The 22,806-nt window shown below is 39.8% G+C and overlaps 1 protein-coding gene across 1 annotated transcript in view; it reads right to left on the reverse strand.

Moving 5' to 3' along the window:
- HOOK3 (hook microtubule tethering protein 3) overlaps positions 1-22,806 on the reverse strand; it is a 57,174-nt gene that overhangs the window by 12,089 nt on the left and 22,279 nt on the right. Inside the window, exons 5-19 of the mRNA XM_082204805.1 lie at positions 22,324-22,456; positions 21,794-21,861; positions 17,618-17,680; positions 16,444-16,527; positions 15,459-15,622; positions 13,770-13,910; positions 12,717-12,918; positions 11,183-11,293; positions 8,493-8,580; positions 7,299-7,368; positions 6,902-7,042; positions 5,507-5,594; positions 1,944-1,978; positions 1,513-1,595; positions 307-407 (exon numbers count right to left, since the gene is read on the reverse strand). Coding sequence (XP_082060931.1) covers positions 307-407; positions 1,513-1,595; positions 1,944-1,978; positions 5,507-5,594; positions 6,902-7,042; positions 7,299-7,368; positions 8,493-8,580; positions 11,183-11,293; positions 12,717-12,918; positions 13,770-13,910; positions 15,459-15,622; positions 16,444-16,527; positions 17,618-17,680; positions 21,794-21,861; positions 22,324-22,456 — 1,572 coding nt within the window. The remainder of the gene's footprint in view (positions 1-306; positions 408-1,512; positions 1,596-1,943; positions 1,979-5,506; positions 5,595-6,901; positions 7,043-7,298; positions 7,369-8,492; positions 8,581-11,182; positions 11,294-12,716; positions 12,919-13,769; positions 13,911-15,458; positions 15,623-16,443; positions 16,528-17,617; positions 17,681-21,793; positions 21,862-22,323; positions 22,457-22,806) is intronic.

The following is a 22,806-nucleotide window of genomic DNA, read 5'->3' on the forward strand; positions in this document are numbered from 1 at the left end:
GCTGCAGGGTCTCAAGACAGACAGATGTCTCTCCCATCACCTACGTCCCAACTCCTTTAGGTTGAGATACTAAAGAACCTGCAAACCTTCCGAATGCAAAATATGCATTCTGCCAACTGCGCTATGGATCCTTAACAAGATACACAGAGCTGGCAGAGTTTTTAAAAAATAAAAACCTTAAAACACAATCTAACTCATTCTTGGTATTGGCATATTGTTAATTCCTATTGATAATTTTGTGAGGCTACAGAGGGAGGACAAGTCTCAGCCCCCTAAGGAACGTGGTGGAGAACAGAAGATACTCACGCTTTTAGCCTTTTCCAAGTATTTCTTGTATCTTTCCTCCATTTGCTTCATTTCTTCTTCTTTCTTCCGCAAAGCTTCCTGCAACTCTTCTATTTTGAGAGCTTTATTGGGAGAAGATGTCACATTTCAGATATTGCTGACAGCTTATAGGAACACTTTTTAAAGTAAGTTTGAAAAGACAGGTGTGTTTATGGGGCTTTTAAGAATATTTGAAAATGGAAATCCAATCCCTTTGACAGGGAAGATTGCTGGCTTGTAAACACACCCTCCCCCAAGAACACCCCCCCCCATTGCACATAAACATGATGTTCAAGTCAGACAGCTCTCTCTCTCTCTATACCTACACATACACACACACTGGGTGGGGAGGTTGAAACCCCTCCATCCAGTGTAACAATGGAGCTGCAAAGGAAAACAAGGCAGCAGAGTACACCAAACCTTGTGTTCTCCTCTTCCTTTGGGTTTCATTTGCGTGGACCCATATGCAATTAAACTGCTGTTAGGGAGTTTAGTACACCATTTAAATGATGTTGTGCAAATGGATTTCCAAGACTGGACAGGGGACTCAAAATTAAGATGTTGACAAGCCTAATTCTGGCATATGTATTGGGCATGTTCATGGCAAGGAGAGCGCAGTGTCTACCTCAAGCAGAAGATCTGAGGTGTAATTAAGGGGCAGCAAAAGGTTCTTTGTTTATTTATTTATACTCCCGGGGAGAGGTGTTTGTGGGATTTTTTGCATCAGGTGCCAAAATGATATGGGCAATCTTACATACCATGATCCTTGACTCAATTTCTTTTGGGAGGTGGGGGAGTTTGGGGGTGTCATTTGCTGTTTTGCTACAGGCAGCAAAATGTCTTGGGACAGCCTTGCAACCTGTGGTTTTGTTTTTGTTTTTTTAAAAAAAGATTACCTGTCTCCACATAGTGGTGGTATATAATACAAATGGAGGCTACCTATGCCAGACTATTCAATGCCATTTAGAGTGAGTGCCAGTTACAAACATACAACACTGTGTTAACTAAATGAAGAAAAGAGCCAGTTATCATGATTTAGCTGAAAACAACTAAATGCTGTGTTGTAAATAAACCAAATGCAGAGTCCTAAATTAGCCGTGTTAAGACATTTATTTGTGTTTTGAAAGAAGCGTTTTTACGATTATAACAATAAAATTCAGTTACGACGCAAAATATAAAACTACTTACAACTGTTGTTATATCGAGGCTCTAACTCTTCAATGATAGCTCGCTTCTTCTGAAGCTCATTATTAGCTTCATGCAGCTTTTCACTATTAAAAAAGACAAGAGCCAGAGTATGACCGGTTGCTGAACTGCTTTTCCCTGGAAAATTCCTATTTCAGAATAACACTCTAAAACTTCTGTCAAATTTAACAAAATATATGCCACCTGATCCCTATTGGTAAAATTCATTAAGCTAACAATAGAGTCCCAAGGTACCCTGAACTGGTGGTACTAACTTTTCAATAAAAATATTTAGGGTTAGGATCTAAAAATAGCTTTTAAATGCTCAATGTATTAACCATCTTCAGCTGGTTCACTCCTAACTGTGCTGCCTGGGATAAGAATAATTGTTTTACTGTTCTTACATAAGTAGTAGAAAACATTTTACTACTTACAGATGTTCATCAAGCTTCTTTTTCAGAATGACTGACTAAAAACGAAAGAAAAAAGTGTTATTTGAAGCATTCATTGTGACATAGCTTTGAAAACTGAGGGTAGAACAAAAAGTTAAAGCAAATGTGTGCAACAAAGCCTAAATGGGCAGCCTCAGGTACTTAGTATTTTTCAGCTGGACCCTCTTAAGTTTATTTCTTCTCACAGTGCAAGACATGTGAAAGCAAGGAAAAACAAATATAAACCTGGAATCCCACCAGGGGAGGGGTGAGAATTGGAGCAGGGAAAGGTTAAGGACCACCTGTTCTTATATCAAATATCACCTCCCCCCCAAAAAAGTAACTTTTCTCTGACAAAAGTGCACCACGAGCACAATTCAAAGTGTTGGTGCTGACCTTTAAAGCCCTAAATGGCCTCGGTCCAGTATACCTGAAGGAGCGTCTTCACCTCCATCATCCAGCCCAGACACTGAGGTCCAGCGCCGAGGGCCTTCTGACGGTTCCCACACTGCGAGAAGCCAAGTTACAGGGAACCAGGCAGAGGGCCTTCTTGGCAGTGGCGCCCTCCCTGTGGAACACCCTCCCACCAGATGTCAAAGAGAACAACAACTACCAGACTTTTAGAAGACACCTGAAGGCAGCCCTGTTTAGGGAAGCTTTTAATGTTTAATAGGTTATTGTATTTAGTGTTTGCTGGAAGCCGCCCAGAGTGGCTGGGGAAACCCAGCCAGATGGGCGGGGTATAAATAATAAATTTATTATTATTATTATTATTATTATTATTATTATTATTATTATTACCACCACTGGGTTTTGTTGCCAACATTAGCATATAGATATATTTTATGGGCGGAACTAACATTTTTACAATTTAACAAAATGCTTTTTAAAAAAAGATTAAGGTTGTTCTCCTTCGTACCGCTCATGTACAATGTAATGTGCATTGATAAATTCATTTCGAATTCAGTTCACACAGCAGCCCCTAAGCAAGGTCCTGACCCATTCCATCTGTAGCAGCTACCTGTTCACTCACCCACCTCGAAAGATGAAGGAATCCTTGAAGCTATCGGAAGGTCAGTGAAAATTGCGGTACCCTCCAAGCCGTATGCATGGCCAGGCAGAATGGTCTCATTTAGTGCCTGCTGCATGAACTGACCCACAGGTGCATTGGGCATGCTATGTTACAGGCTGGGTATGTGGCTGCTCTGTTTTGGCAGCAATTTTGTCAATTGTCAGACAGCTACTACCCTCCGCGACTTTGCAAAATAAATGAGGTAAGGTCGAGGGAGTTAACCGGTGCCACACAAGCCAAAAACATAGCTGCTACATACATGCAATGTAGCCCTATACAGACAAGGTTCATAGCATATGTGCACCGTTGATCTAAATGCACTAACTTGATCAAGTATGGAAACGTTTTGCTTTCTAAATATATAAGAATGCATAGTACATAAATTTGTTAAAACCACTTCCAAATTGTTCAAAAAGGTATAGCTAGGTTTGGATGAACATACTGAAAGTCTCATGTAAAAATCTTGTACATGCAATCGACATGTACATTGCCATGTACAACATTTGCAAAAGAGCAGTGATGATCTCCAATGCCCTTCCCTTCAGAAGGTGCAGTTGAGTCATACATGGGTTTCATGCCAATTCCTACACAGAAGTGTGTTCATTTAGGAATGTTATAAAATATTAAGGCATCCCTATTTAAGAAACACCGGGATGCGGGTGGCGCTGTGGGTAAAACCTCAGTGCCTAGGACTTGCCGATCGCATGGTCGGCGGTTCGAATCCCCGCGGCGGGGTGAGTTCCCGTTTTTCGGTCCCAGCTCCTGCCCACCTAGCAGTTCGAAAGCACCCTTAAGTGCAAGTAGATAAATAGGTACCGCTTTATAGCGGGAAGGTAAACGGCGTTTCCGTGTGCTGCGCTGGTGCTGGCTCGCCAGAGCAGCTTCATCACGCTGGCCATGTGACCCGGAAGTGTCTCCGGACAGCGCTGGCCCCTGGCCTCTTAAGTGAGATGGGCGCACAACCCCAGAGTCGGTCACGACTGGCCCGTACGGGCAGGGGTACCTTTACCTTTATTTAAGAAACAAGGGATTTACAGCCCATCATGTCATGATTTCTGTCATAAGAACAATGTGAATTTTAATGTGGCTCAGTCCTGCATGGAAACGCCTACATGAAAATAGTGTAAAAGCATTAACTAAAATTAAATTCCATAATAACTGAAATTGTGGTTGTTAGCAGTTCTTGCAAACTTCTTCACCTGTGTCGAAGGAAGCATGCAGCAAACACAGCTGAAGCATTGCCACGATGACAACACACATAAAAATATTTGGGAGATGCACTCCCCTAAGGCTCTGCTAAGCCACAGGTGCACAACACGTAGAAAGTGTGAAACATAACATGAATAAGAACGAAAACTTTATCCATTTAAGTTTCTCTTAAAAAGAAAAAACATAGAGCCACAAATCGGCATTGACTGATTAAGAGCAGATTGAAGAAAATAGGAAGCCATACTCACAATAGCCTTCAGCAGAAACCCGTGCCGAGAGACAGAGGCAACAGATTAGTACGAAGCAAACAGCAGCCAACAGAATAAACTACTTAGTATCTTTCTGAAGAGAACACATTTAAAGCAAGGCATTCTCAGAGCATGCACATTTTCTTCTCTCTCTGCTCTCTAAGGTCTCTTCCTCCTGTCTCATCCTCTAGAGAGCTGTGGAAAGCTAGCACAAACCCGTTTCAAGTATATGAATAGGTGCTCTAATTAAAACACAAATGCTGCAACGAGACATCTTTAAATAAAACACATACACGAATATCAACTTGACCTAAACTTTCAAAAGATGGTGGCTGAGGTCACTGTAAGGACTACATGCAAAAGCAACCAGAAGTAATTAGATGAGGTGAATGGCAGCCCACCTAACAATGATACAAAATGCAAATCTTTTTCCCTCCCCATTAAAAAGTGGCTGGGGTTGTACAGCATATACATCCAAGGAAAAGTAAAAAACTAACACACTTTGTTGAATGCTTTTAGGAGCATGGGCTGCTAATCTGTGGGCCTCCAGCTACTGCTGAATCACAACTCCAAAGACTCAGAGTGGGAAGGGACCCCAAGGGTCATCCAGTCCAACCCCCTGCGATGAAGGAATATACTGCCCACAACCATCTCTGGGTGGGCTCGAACCAACAAACGTCTTGTCAACAGCCAGACACACTGACTCACTGTGCCACAGATGATGCAAACTGTAGTTCTACAATGCCTGGAGGTCCACAAGTTAGCCACCTATGATTTGGTGTTTAATTGGTGGTCCTGTACAGTGAACACACCAAACAGATGATCAACTCAGTTGCTCCATATTGACTAGGTTTGCCAGCAGGAAGCTTCTTATCTGAAAGTGGGAACTCTGCTCCCATTTAAAAATAGTTAGAACCAGGGAATCACATTATTTTATTTTTACACGTGAAAGCAAATGAAGCTTTGAAAAATTTAAAGTCGACTGAGTTGGAATACCATAAACTGATTGCAAGAAGATTTTGTCTTTTTCCACTTACATCTTCTGTTTTTAAACCTTGCTCCTGTAAGGATTTCTGCAGTTCTTCAACCTGAGATTGTACTTCAAGCAGTCTCTGATTTACGAGCCTAGAAATAATGAGAAAAAAAATCACTTTCTTCTCAGACACAACTATTAAGTCTTATTTATTCCCCTTAAAACAAAAAAACCATAGTCGCCCAATTTTGTTTACAATTCAGTGTGCAATTCATACAGCATTTGAACAAGTGGCACCAAGTATTATTTTTAAACACACTGATAGCCTCACCTTTCCTTGTGCATTTCAAGATGGTTAAAAGAAATCATAAAAGATGTGAAAAATAGCAAGGTAGCAATTGAAGAAGTTAAACATAGCAGCAATAAAAATCTAATAGACAAGTAATTATAACAAGGCCAAAGGCCTTAACGGTAAGGTGGCAGGCCAAAAAGGAGGCAGCAAAACAAACCTCTGTCGGCAGGGAATTCCAAAGTCAGGGCATGGCAACAGAAAAGACCCACTCTGTCATTCCACCCAAATGGGGAACTGACAATAATAGGACCTTTCTAAACAAACTTTATAGTGTGATGAATTAAAGGGCAGCTAAAAGAACAATATTGATTGCCATCTCTTGCTGAATACAGCACCTTGCAAGCTGCTTCCAAAGGAAAATCAATAAGAAAATATTAACACAGTATAAAAAAATCCCTCTGACATTAAAACTTTTCCAGAATCCCGTTGTCTCAAACTGCAAGAAAGCTGAGCTCGGCAGGGCATGCCTTTGAACCACCAGGGATAAAGCTTGTGGCTAAAAGACTTCCTAGATAGAGCCCCAGTTTAGAAGCATAATTTCACCAGAGAGTATGATCTTTTGTGGAATGGAGAAAAGAAAGGAGAAACTGGGTCTTCAAGCCTGAAGAATTTTAGAGCTACCTTTAAAAACATACAGCGTGTGTCATAAGACTTCCCTAAGACCTACACTTCAAACATGGGTCTTTTTGCATTTTGTAAAGATTTAGGAATGCATTACACAGTACAAACGTAGGTGTATGTGATAAGTGTCTCCCATGATGAACACAGCAGCATATGAAGGGGGCACACAAAGATTTTCAAAAATGCAATTAATATATCCCGGGGTCAGCTGTGGCTTGTAAGTGTGTTTAACAAATATCTGCAGACACAATGGTCTTCTTCAAAAAGTACATTCTTCTTCCTTTCAAATATTATCTTGTTTACCAGGGGTACATGCATCTCCCCTTAAAATACTGTGGAATTCACTGCAGAAACAGAACTTTTGTCATGTCATATGATCAGTGAAAGATAAAGCTATTAGAGCCCATAACCTTTGTCACAGGGCAAGTAGAACTGAAGAAAAGAGGAACATGGCCCCATTTTGAAGGGAAAACAGTCCTTTCTTACCTGTTCTCAGTCTCCAATTCATTCTTTCGGAGATTAGCATCATCCAGAAGGCTCTGTAACAAGGCAATTTTTTCATTATCAGATCCTTCTTGGTTCAACTTTAGTATCTTGTTTTCATGTTGAAGGCGAATGAGTTTTTCCCTTGAACAAACAAGATGAGAGCCAGGATTAGAAATTCAGCAATGGGACTCAGAAGAACACATCAGTAGCATTAACACAGAAAGAACAGTATTTTAAGAACTGCCTTACCAAACATTGGGGGGAGGGAACATTATAAACTGAGTAGAGACTGATAACAACAGCTTCTCTTACTACTAATGAAAACATTAATGAAATACAATGCTAAATGCATACCTATACATCCTGACATAAAGAGGACCATATAATTCAGACTTACTTGATTTCAGGGGTACTAATTTCAGCTGCTAAACTGTCAGAAGATTCCTGACCTCCCAGGGGCAACAATCCTATTTTAAAGAGTGAAAAAGAAAATGCTTAGATCATGTAGGGCTAATCTAGGATGTGACAGAAATAAATTATTTCAAATGTAGGTAAAGGGACCCCTGACCATTAGGTCCAGTCATGGCTGACTCTGGGGTTGCGGCGCTCATCTTGCTTTATTGGCCGAGGGAGCCAGCGTACAGCTTCTGGGTCATGTGGCCAGCATGACTAAGCCAAATCTGGTGAACCAGAACAACGCACGGAAATGCTGTTTACCTTCCCGCCTGAGTGGTACCTATTTATCTACTTGCACTCTGACGTGCTTTCGAACTGCTAGGTTGGCAGGCGCAGGGACCGAGCAACGGGAGCTCACCCCGTTGCGGGGATTCGAACTGCTGACCTTCTGATCGATAAGTCCTAGGCTCAGTGGTTTAACCCACAGCGCCACCCGCGTCCCTCATTTCAAATGTATTTCCATGCACATTCCAACTTTCATGCTACAATAGAAAGACTTAAAATGTAACTGATATAATCTATAACTTAATTTTGATTAATGAAACCCGGGTGTTTGACAAGAATTCTGAATTAAGGCATTTTGAGCTCAAATTGCTGAATCTGTATGCACCATTGCAGGATTGCTCCAGGTGAACAGGCAAATGAGCTATATTTCAATAGACTGTTACACCTTTTATGACCCATGAAGCAAACCACTGTGAGATTTTTATGATATTGTGAGAAACAACAGCCTGATCCTCCAATTCTATAGAATTCAAGTGCTCTGAAAAAAGCAGTTTATTTATAACATCTGAAGTCTCTCCCTCCCTCCCGGCATGTTTTATCTTCCATATGGAAGGAACCTACTCTTACACCCTCGGACCATAAAGCAAATGACCCTCTTCTCTGGCAACGTCAACCAATTTATTTATTTCATGCAATATAAACCAAAATGTGGGAACAGCAATAAAGGAATATTAATGGAAAAGAGACCCAGCAAAGGATACTAACTTGGGGCACACAGATTATTAAAATATACTCATGAATAACAGCACCAACCTATTCCCTGAAATGCCACAACAAAATCTTGTATTTCACACACCACACTCTCTACATGATGTTTTAGGTGAAATCTCATAATCTTGATTTTCTTTACCTGAAGTAGTAAGCTGCCCCTCTTGTGCTTGTACACATCGAATCTCTTCAATGGTTTCTTTCAGGGAATCTCTCTCCGTTCTTAACCGCTACATAACAAGAAAAAACATAGATAAATATGTGACAATTCTACAAGTCAACTCATGAAGCACTGCTAAAATGGCTACCATTGCATGTCAGGATTTTAATCATCTATGTATCCAAAAAAAGTCTTCCATGTGAAGAACTTCAAAGCAAAACTAAAAGAAATTAAATGAAATATCTGCTAGTTTGTCTTCTGAAAGGGCCTATTATGCAGTAGGTAAATATATCCAGACTCCACAGACTTGTGGAATCTCACCCCATCAAAATCATGCAGGGCTTTGAGCAGCAGAGGAAAAATGCCAGTGCCAACTGTCAAATAGTTCCTTGCACTAACTGGAAAATTGTATTAGCAATTCCAAAAAGTTATGGGGAAGGAAAACAGGCAAGATAATGCAGTGAAGAAGTATCTGATATATTCCCCATGCCACTTTTTGGGGGACATCAGCAGCATTGCTTTAAAGCAGAAAGGCATTAACTCCTTGTGACCCCCAGAGCAATAATGCCTGTGTGCCTAGCAGTTTAGAGCTGGCCGTATCCATCTACTAAACAGAAAGAAGACAAAGACCTTCCCCTGCTATATAGTAACTGAATGTTTGCACACACTGTCCCAACCCAACAGTCCACCACCTCCAGTCAAACCCTCTTTTACATTGAACGAGCGGTTGTTGCCAAAACCAAGAGTTCAATAGCAACTAGTTCAATTTTTGCCAGTGTTCCAACATCATTACAATGTGCATTTCCTTGCCCACTGTCAACCTATGAAATGGAGTGATGCAGCAAAATGCACAACATAACAGCGTCAGGGCCAGACAAGTTGAACTAATTGTTAGTGGAGGGAGGGTTGAAGGACTGGGGAAGAGACTTGGCAAGGGGCTGCCATTTTCAGCCCCATCTCAGTGTTCTAACATATACTTAGTAATGTATTTGAATGTAAAAAGCTAGACCCTTTAGAACCTGAAATTAATATACGTTTTATGTTTTCAATGTATGAATGGTATGTAGGTTCAGAAATGGCCCAGTCAGGCCTACACTATGGTGGCAGCAGGGCCCTCAACAATAAACAACAAAAAAGGAATCACGATGAAATACGCTGAAAAGAGATTTAATTTCTACCTAGGAAGCAGACAACGATGAAGCAAGAACCAAGATAAGGCTTTGACATAGCAGTTGCAATTGTGGGAGAGACAGCATTAGGCTGGAGAGGCAGAGAGGTGCCTCCAAGCATAGGGAAGGCGAGGACCAGACAGACATTAGCAGGGAGGAAAAGCAACGAAGACAGATGTTGGGAGAAAATTTGTGCAGCAGGAAAGGGTAAACTTGTGCCAAGCCGAAGAGATAAAGATGGAAAGTGACCCAGGTTTTTAACGAGTAGACTTAAGAGCAAGATGTTGATGTACAGACAAACCTCCCTTTCTCCACAGAGCCTGCTCTAGTTAATGAAATAAGGGTTTTTCTACCTAAGGTTGTGCAACTACTCATGTATATCATCTGAAGAAGGGAAAAGTAGTGTTGATGACAGCTGAGCTGGCTCTGGTGTTACAGCCAAATCCATTTTCTCCCCGCACACTGAAAGCTTTTTCAAGTTTATTTTATGCACTTTGTCAACAGAGAATCGAAGTACAGAAGCAGATTTAAATAGAAGAGTACATTGACCTTAGTGGTAGGATGTTTTGTGAAAGGTATTCTGAAGTTTTTAAAGGATAGTGAAAGTGGCAGGAGAAAATGCCAGCTCTGGGGCACTGCCTGAAAGTGTGTCAAAAAGAATGCAGAGATGAGCTAACTAACTATAGTTCTGGTAAACAAGAAAGATAAATGCATCACAAACAGTGATGGAAAAGCACAGGATAGGGAAAGATTAAGGCAGACAGTGAACATTTCAATTTTCACCACATTAAATCTGAGATGGGAGACACCCACATTCAGAAGGAAACATCATACATCAAACAATCATACGGAAGACAAAAAGTCAGGTATGAGAAAGTAGATCTGGGAATTATTTGCATAAACCTAAAACCACAGAGGAAAATGGGTTGGTTGACATGTAACTCCAAGCTAAGGTTTTATGCCAACAAGAAAGAGCCCTGTGCTCACAATGCTCTTTCGCCCCAATCCCTGTCTGAACTGCTAAGTTATTTGGTTTACGGCAAACCATGGCTTCCAGAGGCCCTCTAAACACACAGATAAACTGCGGAGTGAGAGAGGGAACAACATGCAAGCTCAACCCATAGACATAGGGTAAACCATGTTTTGGCATTACATATGAACTGACGTGTGAAACAGCAATGGAGCCTTGTAGAAAACCACGCAGAAAGTGAGACAACATGATCAGTTGCAGTAGTTAAAAGAAGTTACTAGGAACTGTCATGGAGACTTAGAGTGGGAGAGGAGGTCAAAGAAGGTAGACAAAGATAAAGAAGGCAGGAAACCAATAGAAGAGCTGGAAGAGGCTTTTAGAAGCACTCCGGAAATCTACTACATTACAGCACAGAAAAAGACATTTAACCTAGGATTTATAAGGGGACAACATCAAAAACCAACTCTTTTAAGAGATAAGAGTTAATAAAGTTGCTTCTATCAAGGATGAAAAAGCAACATTTAGATACATACATCTTTTTCTTTTTGCAGACTGTCTACTTTTTCTTTCAGCATCTTGTACTCAAATTCTAATTTGTCTGCTTTCTTGGATTCTTCAGACAATCTATTCTGGAGTTCAACTACCTGTAAGAGCAAGAAGGGATCACATCACCAATAACACAAAAATGTATGAATCATCGTAAGAGCCAATGGCACGTTCATTTGCAACAATAAAAAAATGTTTATTGTTACAAGAATGAGCCCAGGTGAGTCTTGGACTTGTGCACTCCCCGCTGCAATCTTCCTCGGGTGCAGTAACGACAAGTTCAGAAATTTTTGCTTCTGATTTCAGTTAAGTGCAGATTAGCTTTATATCGCACCCTAAACTGGTAAACTTTACTATGATTCATTGAAACGAACCAGCTGATAAGGGAGATGTATCAATGGTCGATTTTCACTCAACGGCAATCATAGCTGCCTTCCATTTTCAAATACTGAAATTGCTAAACTGAGATAAATACAATTACTACTCAATCTGTTGTTTTACTGGTGGTAATATCAGTAGATATGGAGAAGCAAGTATTAATGGAAATGAAACTGGTGTCCAGCTACTGTCTCCTGTAGAATTAATTACCCAAAGATGTAAGCAGACTGCTACTGATATCTCACAACTTACTCCATAACACAGCTATGTTAATGCAGCTGAATCTCAATTCACTCTCTTCAACACAGTCTCAGAGTATGACATGCTTTTCTGGTTATTATACCAGATATATAAAATAAATGCAATATTTGTTCTGCCCTATCAGGGACTCTTAAGAAAGACAAAGCTGTTGTTTCCTCAGGTACATGGAGAAATATCAGGTGGATGATTTTGCAACGAAGGATAAAACTAAACCAAAATGTGGCAAATTGGAAGCCTTTTTTTTGGACCATGGGCTCTGAGTGCCCTATAAATAACCCATTTTAACTCCCTTCCCCATTTTACTTTAAAAAAAAAATTAAAATATTGATGCAACTGAAAACGTTTGTACAAAAAAATATAATTACAACAAAAGGCATTATATTTTATATTTATGTTTATAATTTCAAAACATTATAAATAATGACTGTCGTTTGAAAAACTATTGGCTGTTCATTACACACTCATCTAAAATGTGCCATTTTAATCATAATTATAGTTGACAAGATTCTATCAAACACGACTGTTAATGACAGGGATTGCTTTTCTTCTAGTTTTTACTTGTTAACAAATTCACCGCTATTTCTAAGTTCACTTCTAAGACTTGATCCTTTAAAAACAGCAGTCGCCAAGTGAGTTTTGTAGCTGTGGGAATATAAACCTAACCATCCCTAGTCCAAGTCCAACTCTCAATCCAAAATATCATATGGATTTTATGAAATTTGGAATAGTGTTTTAAAGCATTTCTGTGAAAAACTGCATGAGGGATTTTTTTGGTCACTGGCTTGGCTGAGGAACAGAAGAAATTGTAAGGTGACTGGCATAAAGCGATTTACAAGTGAGGGGCAATGTAGTGGCTCCAATTTCACTCCCTCCTGTGCTCACCTGTCTCTTGTATGTTTCCAGCTGACTGCGGGCTGCATTGGCTTTCCTCAACTCTTCTTCTAAGCTGACAGTGTTTTGCATATACATTGTGTTCTTCTCCTCCAAGAGCTTCACTTGCCGCCGTAGATCTCCAAGATCTTCCAATTTCTTTTTGTATGATTCCACCTGGCCTTCTAACTTGTCCACTTTGTCAGATGAATGCCTGGAGGGAGGGATGTTGCACAGATTCCATAGGTGGAAAACCTTTACTGAATGTGTTTTAATGTAAGCGTTTATTAGCTGCTGCTCGGCCAAAGCTCTTAGAAAGCATTATTAAAAAAATAAGCATACTACAAATAACAACAGAATTCCAGCATAATATAAAATCAAGTAATCAAAAAGAAAGGGGCAAACAAAGATATTTTCACCTGTCAGAAAAGGAGGGAAATGATTGCACCAGGCAATCTCTCTGGGAATTCTAGAAGCAAAAGACACATCTGAATATGCCCTGTCTCAGTTATCACACCACCAGCCTTAGTTCAGATGCTGGGAGGACATTGAGGCAGATCTTAAATGTTGAGGGAGTCATACAGCCAGTGTGGTGTAGTGGTTAAGAGCGGTAGATTCGTAATCTGGTGAACCGGGTTCGATTCCCCGCTCCTCCACATGCAGCTGCTGGGTGACCTTGGGCTAGTCACACTTCTGTGAAGTCTCTCAGCCCCACTCACCTCACAGAGTGTTTGTTGTGGGTGAGGAAGGGAAAGGAGAATGTTAGCCGCTTTGAGACTCCTTTGGGTAGGGATAAAGCAGGATATCAAATCCAAACTCCTCTTCTTCTTCTACAGACAGAGTCAATTGGTTAAAGTAGGCTGTTCCTAAGCCATTTAGGGCTTTAAAGTTTAAAACCAGCACACTGAATTGTCTCAGTAACGGTCAGGAAGCCAGTGTAGCCTATTCAGAACTGGCAACGTACATCCATCAGAAAGCTGTGTATAGAATGTATCACTGAACTTTGTTCTTGAGAATCAGCCCCATGAAGAAATATGCATTCTTATGGGCAGAGAACTGGCTTACCTTAATACATCCATTTCGTCCTTCAGAGACTGAGCTTCTTCAGCCAGGTTTGTTAATTCTTCATTTTGTTGCCGCAAGTCTACAATTTCCTTTTCCAACTCTTCACAACGAATTCGATAATCATCCTTTGCTGCTTCTAATCTGTAAACCACAACAGATTTCTTTTGAATAAACAAATAAACAAGGCAACACACACAAAATGCTTAGCAGCTCCTAAGCAGGATTCAAATTTTCCTCTTTTGCAACCTGAAAACAAAGAAACATAGGACACAACTGAGTTGGTTGTTTGTTTCTTTAATGAAAGAAACTTAGATTACAGTGGCTGAAAATCCAAAAATAGTATGCCAGAGTTGCCTCATTCAAACTCTATCCTCCAGTGACCTTGCAACCCAAAATATATTTTGCCATATAAACTGATCTATTTGCATCAGGAACTACCATCTTGTAGTAAAAACTTCACAGTTACACAGCACATTTGGCCAAGCTACACACAAAATTGAAACAGAGCAGCATAACATGAAAGTGTGGAATTTCTTTCTCTTACATGCAGGCATTTAAAATAGTTTTCTTTCTTTAAAGTGAGGAAAGAGATAATGGGGCCTTGCTCTGCGGCCCACATCCAGCTGATAAACTTCCATCTAGCACAGGAGTAGGGAACTGTAGCTGGTCAGCAGGCCAGATCCTTACCTACCCCTTCACCCTGCCAGAGAAGAGATGAGAGGTGGGTGGGGCACTCCTTGCAAAGAGCCCTGCACGGTGCTTTGAAATGCCACTGATTACTGGAGCTTCAAAGAGCTGAGCGTGACTCTTTGCAAGGAGCAAGGGGCTGTCAAAGTGTCCTGCTCATGTCTTTGCAAGGCCCTTCAAGAATCGGTCCCATGGGGAATTCAGTAGTACAGCCAAGCCCAATAAACATTCCTGCTGCAATCAAGTGGCTACAGAACTTCCCACAAGGAGATCAGTAGTGGTCTATCCCAGCTCTCTTGCTCTCAGCAAGCCTCCCCTGCCAAGGTACAATCAGAAGTGTGTTTTACGGCTCCCCACTATGCACTGGAAGCTGTGCCTCCTCCACCTGCCCTTCACCTTTCAACAAATTACATAATAATGCCAGGTCTGAGACAGGTGGGTATGGTTTGGAGAAGGTTGCAGGAGAAATCAGGACTGCGCTGGACCTAATTAGGCCTGTAGTCTGAAAGTTGCCCACCCTAATCTAACAAATGGGAGGGAATACAAGTGAATTTCTGATCAACTTTAATTTCTTCAGTTTAGAAAGTGAAATTGTGCTAGTTCTCAATGCAACATTCATAGTAAGCTTTTAGTGAACATTTCAGTTGCTTTCGTTGTCAAAATTATGTGCCACTGTGGAAGTTTTTATGATCTGTGATCTAAAACAAATGAAAGAAGAAAAACCATTGTGTTCCCTATTTCGTAAGTCCCTTGCGCAGAGGACTTTAGGTGGTGGGATATCAGATGGTTCAAAGGTGGATTGTCCCACCCACCGGTCAAAGCTGGTGAATGGGAGGTGAGGAAAGATAGTGATCTGGCTTGCCAGGCCAAAAACATTCCCCACTCATGACCTAATGTGAAGTTATTAAAATATAACTGAACAAGTTAATATAGTTGGACTGAATTCATTATCTTCCAATACATGGTGGCTGCTGTGACTTTGCACCACCATGCAATTCTTACCTGAAAGTTTCCTCTTGGAGTTGCTCTAACTGTGTCTGTAGCTGCAGATGTCTACGGCCCGCTGGGCTGTTGGGATCTTCTATGGAATCAGACTGATTTAGGCGTTCCATCAAGACCTGGTTCTCTGCTAGCAAACTACTCTTCTCTTCTTGCAGTGTAGCAACCTATTACCAAAACACAACAAACAAATGTACAGCTAAAAGCAAATGATGGTGCCACTAGTAAGTCTTAAAAACTAACGTAGAGGTGCAGGACCAAACTACACATTTAACAATAAAATCAGGTGAAAATCGTTTGGGGGTACATGTGTGTAATTCTCATAGCATAAACCAAAGAGAACTCTATGCCCACTTAGCAACTCAAACAGGGGTTGAAACAGTTCGACTATGGGACAACCAATGGAGTATGAGGGAAGAAAAATAATAATAGTGCCTTACAAAGGCAGGAAGAGCATAGATTAATTCTTTAGGTCCATTATTTTAAGCGTGTCTACTCTGAGCGAAACTTAGTTGGCTAAAATATATTCACTGGTGTGGACTGTAAGTTACTAGTAAAGGGTGGACAGATGGGAACACCACAGACATGGTTCAGATCACATATTCCCTCCTCCCCAACTTCTTCTTTTGCAACAAAGAATGATTTGCTGCAATACCTAAACTGAGCAGACTGGTTTGCTATGAAAGGAGAAGTCAGGGAGAGCACAAGGGAAGTGGGATGTGAGCACACAAGCTTGAGTCTGCTTCATGTAAAGCCAACAATAACAATTTTACTATTCATATGCCACCCATCTGACAGGTTTGCCCCAGTCACTCCATGCCAAATCATAGTTGACCACGCTCAAATCAAGACACACAATCATGAAATGCACTTTAAATATACAATTATATCTGTAATAATGTTATACAAAAATATTTTATTTCCTACAGGTTGAGATTTATAATGTCGAAAATCTTATTTTACATTTACTGTGCAATAGTCTGCTTACCTGCATATCAAGTTCATGGCATCTCTGGGAAATTTCTTCTTTGGTTGCTAAGGCTTCATTTAGTTCTTCTGTTGTTTTCTTCAACTGTATTTTAAAAAACACAATATATTTCCATTTGCTAAAAAGATTATGATGCAATAATTTTCTAATGCTGTGATCCAAAGAAGTCATTCATGTACAAGTAAAAGAAACTAGGGATGCAAGGCACAGCTTAATTTTATTTTTTAATCATTTCTCTGCAAAATCTCCCACAGAAAGGCAAAAAAAACTGACAAAGCCTTGCTTCTTTTGGGCTATGAGATGCTGCAGAGAAATGTCTGAAAGCACCAGACGTATACTCAAACGATTTTTTGGAATTACAATGCACCACTGTAACAACTTGCATAGTTACAGCATCTTACAAGGGCAACTACTATCATGGTTAGACCACTAATTATATGTAAACAAGACATAGAAGTATTTTACATATTGACACTGAGCCCTACGATCTGTACATTAAGAACACTACAGAAAAACATTACCATGCAAAGTTAATAAAGCTTTTAAAAAACCACTTTTCTTTATAGTTGCATGAAATGAATATTGTTTGCTTTAACTCTTTTTCACACAACACAAAAGACTGGGAAACAAAACACAAGGAATAGACATTAAAGGTAAAACCTGCATAGACCTCTATCCTTACTAGGAGATATTCTATCCTTACTAGCAGAGACAGTGTGCTGGGTTATTTAGGAACATACCAAGCCACTTTACATCAGGTCACACAACTTGTCTATCTAGTCCAAAACTGTATCAGGCAGAGGCCTTTCTTTTTACCTGATACTTGATCCTCTTTAAAGTAGAATCATCCCAGATTGAATCTGGGACATTCTGCATGCGAAGGGTGTGCTGTACTAACTGAGCTACCAATTCCTTCTATAATTGTTGCAGCGTTCACCCATATTCTATTTAAAAAATGGCTCACATCCAGCATTCTACAATTTTATATACAATTAGATTCAGATTTGTTGTATGCTGCTTACTTTGATTTTTTAAAAAAGATGCAAACTCAAAAAAGCAAAACACAAAAACCTCCAAAAACCCCAAGCTGTAGCATATTTACAATATGCCAAGAAAATTGCATACTGAGTTCCACTAATAAAAAGAAAGAAAGAAAACATCTGGCATTAGGTACCTGACGGTCAAGATCAACGTAAGCATCATTTCCAGCAGAGACTGGAGATTCTTTACTCATCAACTGCAATTAGATTACACTGGATTAGAAAAAGCAAAAGATTTATTTTTATTCGCTTAATAAACAGGGCAGTCTAAAATGTTCAGAAACTTTGGGGTTTGTAGATATATACCCAAAAAAATAAAGTCAGAAGCAAGCAATCAGGAAAATAACTTACTTTTACTAGTTGATTTCACAAGAATAGATACTCTTTTGCATCATTGCTTGGAGAGGGGGTTTGGGTGCGGGGAAGAGACCTTTTCGTTAGGCTGTGTCTATGTGTCTGAACCTGCCACATTCCTTGTTACTTTATAGTCCCTTGCTATTCCAAAGTTATCTTTGTACTGTACATTTACCAGACAGAACACTTCTCACTCCTAGAACGGAATGGGCAAGGAGTTTTCTTTTGTTTTATTATCAACACCAAGATTTCCTAACTGGGCCTGCAACTGTATGCCCTTATTCACGTTCTTAGTTTTATGCTGTGTCGTGATCAAAAGCAGAGATTACCTTGAGGCATGATCATAAATCAGACCATATCCAAGGTTGTGGAAGAGCCAGGTTGTCAGCTTCTGCTAGCAGATGCAGTTGGACAACTCAGTATGTGAATGGGTATGTGTAAAAGCGCCCACGCACAAAAATGACCAGCTCCAATGGTAAAGGATAAAGGGGAAATGGAAGGCTAGGATGCTTGGATGTCTTTCCCCCCTTTGATTTTGCAAAATGAGCACCTGGGCCACAGCTCATACAGTGCCAGTTTATGGGATATAATGAACATTAGGACCGGGTTGTATGAAAAACTGCAGAAGCAAACAGAACCTTAGTATTTATGATCAGGACAGGTCTGTAACAGATGAAGATGTATATAAGACATTGTTATTGTTGGAGATCATGTGCATTTTAAACTAAGCTGAGGTCACCACATGAATGAAGTGTGCCAGTGGCAGGAAATTCACTTCTCTGAGCAGTATTGTAGTTTTAATATTAATATTAATTGTGTGCCATGAAGGGGAAGAACCGCAATACACCATCTTGGAATAAAAACAGGACACAACTTAATTGACTCTAGATGTGAGGTGAGATTTTGGCTCAGGCATTGGGTACTTCCTAAACCAGCCAGCCCACCTGCTGGCTGCTCAACGGGGGTCGCTCCTGAGTAAAGGATAGCCCCTATGACACGCATCAAATAGGGGCAACTTATCAAGAACGCTACCTTTTGAGGTGTGCCATGGCCCTCAGCCCCTATCTAGATGTTCAAACAAAAGCACCTCCCCAAGGTTCAGGATACTCTGTTACCATAAAGGGTGAAGGAAAAGACTTACAACCCCATCAACAGACTAAGGATCCTACCCAATGCCTTACAAATGGCATGAAAGTTCACTTCTTTGAGGAGTAGTATATTTAGTAGTATATTTTTAATATAAATATTATACTTTCCTATATACATTACCATCAAGGATATTACTTGGAATTTTGTGCAATATTCAAATAAGTGGCTGAATTACACCTAGATTTCTAGTCTAGACACATACAAATTTTGTCTGAGGGACTCACGCATGATCCATTGTTATTTGTTTGCCATTTGTTGCTTGTCATTTATTGAAGCAATCTAGGAAATGTGATGCCTGATGAGTTTCAGGTATGGCATAAAGCTTTTCATCACAGCAATGGTCTCTGCTTTTCCTGCTCAATGTACTTTCAAGTGTGTGTTTTAATAATAATAATAATAATAATAATAATAATAATAATAATTCATTCGTTTATGGAATTGTGTCTGCCTTCTTTCTTCACCTTAAGGCTTTCCCTAGATTTCCTGGATCCCAGAAAGTTCCAAACATTTTAAATTCTGGGGTCTAGAGGAATGAGCATATTAAAGCACAATTTAAAAACACAATGTTGAAAAGTAAGCATACTGGTCTACACCAGAATGGTTCTAGTACCTTCCCTGTTGACTGCAGAAGAACCTCAAGTACTATAAAGAAGAGATGGGGAACCTGTGACCCTCCAGACATTGTTGGAGAAAAGCCATCAGCCCTAGACGGCATGGCCAATAGGGATTATGGGTAATGCAGTCCAACATCTAGAGAACCACAGATCCCCCACTCCTGCTATAAAGGGTCCAACACTGAAAGTGCAATGCACTGACTTTCCCTCACCTGTTATGCATGTGCTTGTTATCAACATTGCACTCATGTTGGACAAAAGCCAGAGCCAGTAAAACTAGTTACTGAATAATAAGTGAATGTTCTCTTCAGGGCCAAGGTGATTTAGCTTCATAGTACCTAGACTGCTTCCATGCTGTTTTCTTTGCAATTGCCATCCTTTGCAAGAAACTTAGTGCCACAATGAATTCCACCCTTCCTCTTTGCAATTTCCCCCTTTTATACTATTCCATGCTCTGGGCTTGGAGATTAATGATGAAAACCCTCTTGAAATAACTCCAATGATGGTTTTTTCCTTGTGAAAAGGTAGAAGGTTTTAATTACTGATTTGATTTATATTCTTGTTTTACTGTTTCCTCTCATAATTTATTATATTTTTAGTGGCAAAACAGTATGAAGAAAAATGTTAGTAAATCAATAAATAAAGCCACACAAACCCCAGCAGGAGAAACTGACACTGGGGCAATTCAGAGACACTATTCAAGGTGCAAATCAAAGTCTACTCATAACTAATTCCCAGATGCGATCAAGAGGAAGTGAAAAACAAAGGCTGAAACTTGCAAACAGGAAACTTTTCAACTGGCATTTGAAAGGACCTTTGTCGAATGGAGCCTGCAAGCAGACATTTCAGAAGGATAGGGAAGGGCACTGCTGGAATATACAGTGGAATATTAATTTTTATGTCAAACCTTTGCTGAAATTCTACTTCCAGCTAATTGCAGAAAAGCAGTGCACTAGAGTAGAGCCCTTTTCTGCAAGTGTGGAAGCACTCCTAGAATCCTTTTTTTGTCTCCAGGAGTCACAGGGCAGCTTACTAAGCTGTTGATTTTCTCTAAGCATGTCGGATGATGTTTTAGTAGGAATGTAGCTGTTTCATATGGACTAGTTTGCTTTAAGGCTGGTAAGACATTCAATAAAATTACCTGCCCCTCCCAGAAAAACCTGCTCAGTGTTGACCAACCAGTTATGAATCCTGTTTCGTGCCATATACAGAGCTACCAATACGCAACAGTGGTTGAAAAAATAACTCCACTTAAATTCATAAATTGAATGATCATTCAGAAGCAGCAGGGTTCAAAGAAAACATTGCCTAACACACCGCCCTATGAAGTATCCAAATCAACATTTACATCATTCTCAATTGCACCACTTGCAACATTAAAACAGAAAGCTGAAATGACTTCCCTTCAATTAGAGGATATCCGTTTCTAGCATTTCTTAAGCTGCTAAACTGAAATCTGGGACACAATCCAACCAAGATCAAAACACTTTTCATCCCTATTAATTTCAGTGGTAACGATTTAAACAAATTTTTAAACATGCTCTCTTAAATTAAGGGGACTTAAAAGTGCTTAACTTTGGTTCAAGTGGATCATTGGTTTTCCTACTTATTCCAATACTACTAATTACTCATAATTCACCTTTATGCCAGCATACTGCAAATAGTGCTATCAAATCCAATTACAATTAACCTGAAAACTAGTCATCCAGTTTTAAGAACAATGTTCAAACAACATTTAATGATTACCACAGCATAATCCTATGCATACCTACTCAGAAGAAAGTCCCACAGAATTCAGTGGGATTTACTTCCAGGTATGTGTGCACTGAATGACAGCCTCAGTGAGCCTAGTTACCCTTACTGGAAATGAAGTTCAATCGCCAAATCTTCTACTGCAAACTAAACTAGTAGTTCTAAATTGTTGTGGGAACCACAGGGAAGGAAAGACAAGAAGGGAACCTAGTATTGGTATCCAGAAGGTTATATCTTCTAGATTTAAAGAAAAGTGGAACAGTTTATTAAATATTCAATATACATCAGAAATTTTATTTTGCCTATCAGAGGGTGACAATATTTCTCATTTTTACATACCATGCCCTTTTCTGTTAAATTACTTCTTTCTGCTAAACTGAAAGAAGCAGTTGTAACAAACTGCTGTCTCAGCCTTCCATTTACCACCATCCAATTCCTTACCTCCTGAATGGCTGTCATGACAACATGTTGAACAGACTCCTCCATCATCATGATGGTCTGGATATACTCTGTAAGAGAGAAATTTGAGCACGTAATCATCTATACTTACAACAATCAGAAGGATAAATAGCTTTATGCTTCCTGCAGTATTCAAAGCTTCCATCTATCATATTGTAAAGGTAAGTTTTTTGTTTATAAACATAAATGAGGCAGAAGAATGGTTTTCAATGCTTGCTGAAAACCTTGCTGCTTAGGCAAGTCTACTCAAACATGAAGTTTTATTATGCATTTTTTTTTAAAAAAAAACCCTGTGATTTTATCTATATTTTGATCATTTTATTATGTCTACATGTTTTTGAAGTTAATTTTATTGATAGTTTCTAACAGATATTTTATGTTACTTTATGTAAACCACTTAAGAGGGTTTTTGTTTTTATTAGGTAATGTATAAATATTGTTAAACAAAACAAGAATAGTTGTTTGTGTGTCCAGTTTGAATGATGCACCCTTTCCACCAAAGTTTAACTGACCTTGTTTTTGTTCACAGTTTACAGCACAGCCCAAAATAAGTTGAAGCATTCTTCCAAGCTCAGCAACTTCCGAATGCTCCCCAATCAAGTTGACATCAGGAAGGATAAAATCATTGATCTGTTGCCCCAAAATCTGTGAAAATACAAAGATGCAGACATGGTGAATAGTATAGGGAGAGGGCACATCTCTTGAACTTGGCAAGCCTCCATATCTCAAGGACGCTAGATCTTCAGATGTAGGTCTGGGCCAACAAGGAACCAACCAACAGTACAGAAGGGGTTTATCTATAGTGGAGGAAAACAGAAGGCAGGAACAAGAAAACCCTTCCCTTGCTTGTTAATTTCATCCAGCAACCCACTCTGCCAAGATGCTGGGGGAAATTTAATTTTAGTCATGCTGTGGTATACGTTCAAGCCCCATGATGTGGGCAGCTCATTTGGTCTAGACGCACATGCACATTGAACCAACTAGTCCACTCTTTC

This window comes from Podarcis vaucheri (assembly GCF_965113315.1).
Source record: "Podarcis vaucheri genome assembly, chromosome: 17".
NCBI classification, from domain to species: domain Eukaryota; kingdom Metazoa; phylum Chordata; class Lepidosauria; order Squamata; family Lacertidae; genus Podarcis; species Podarcis vaucheri.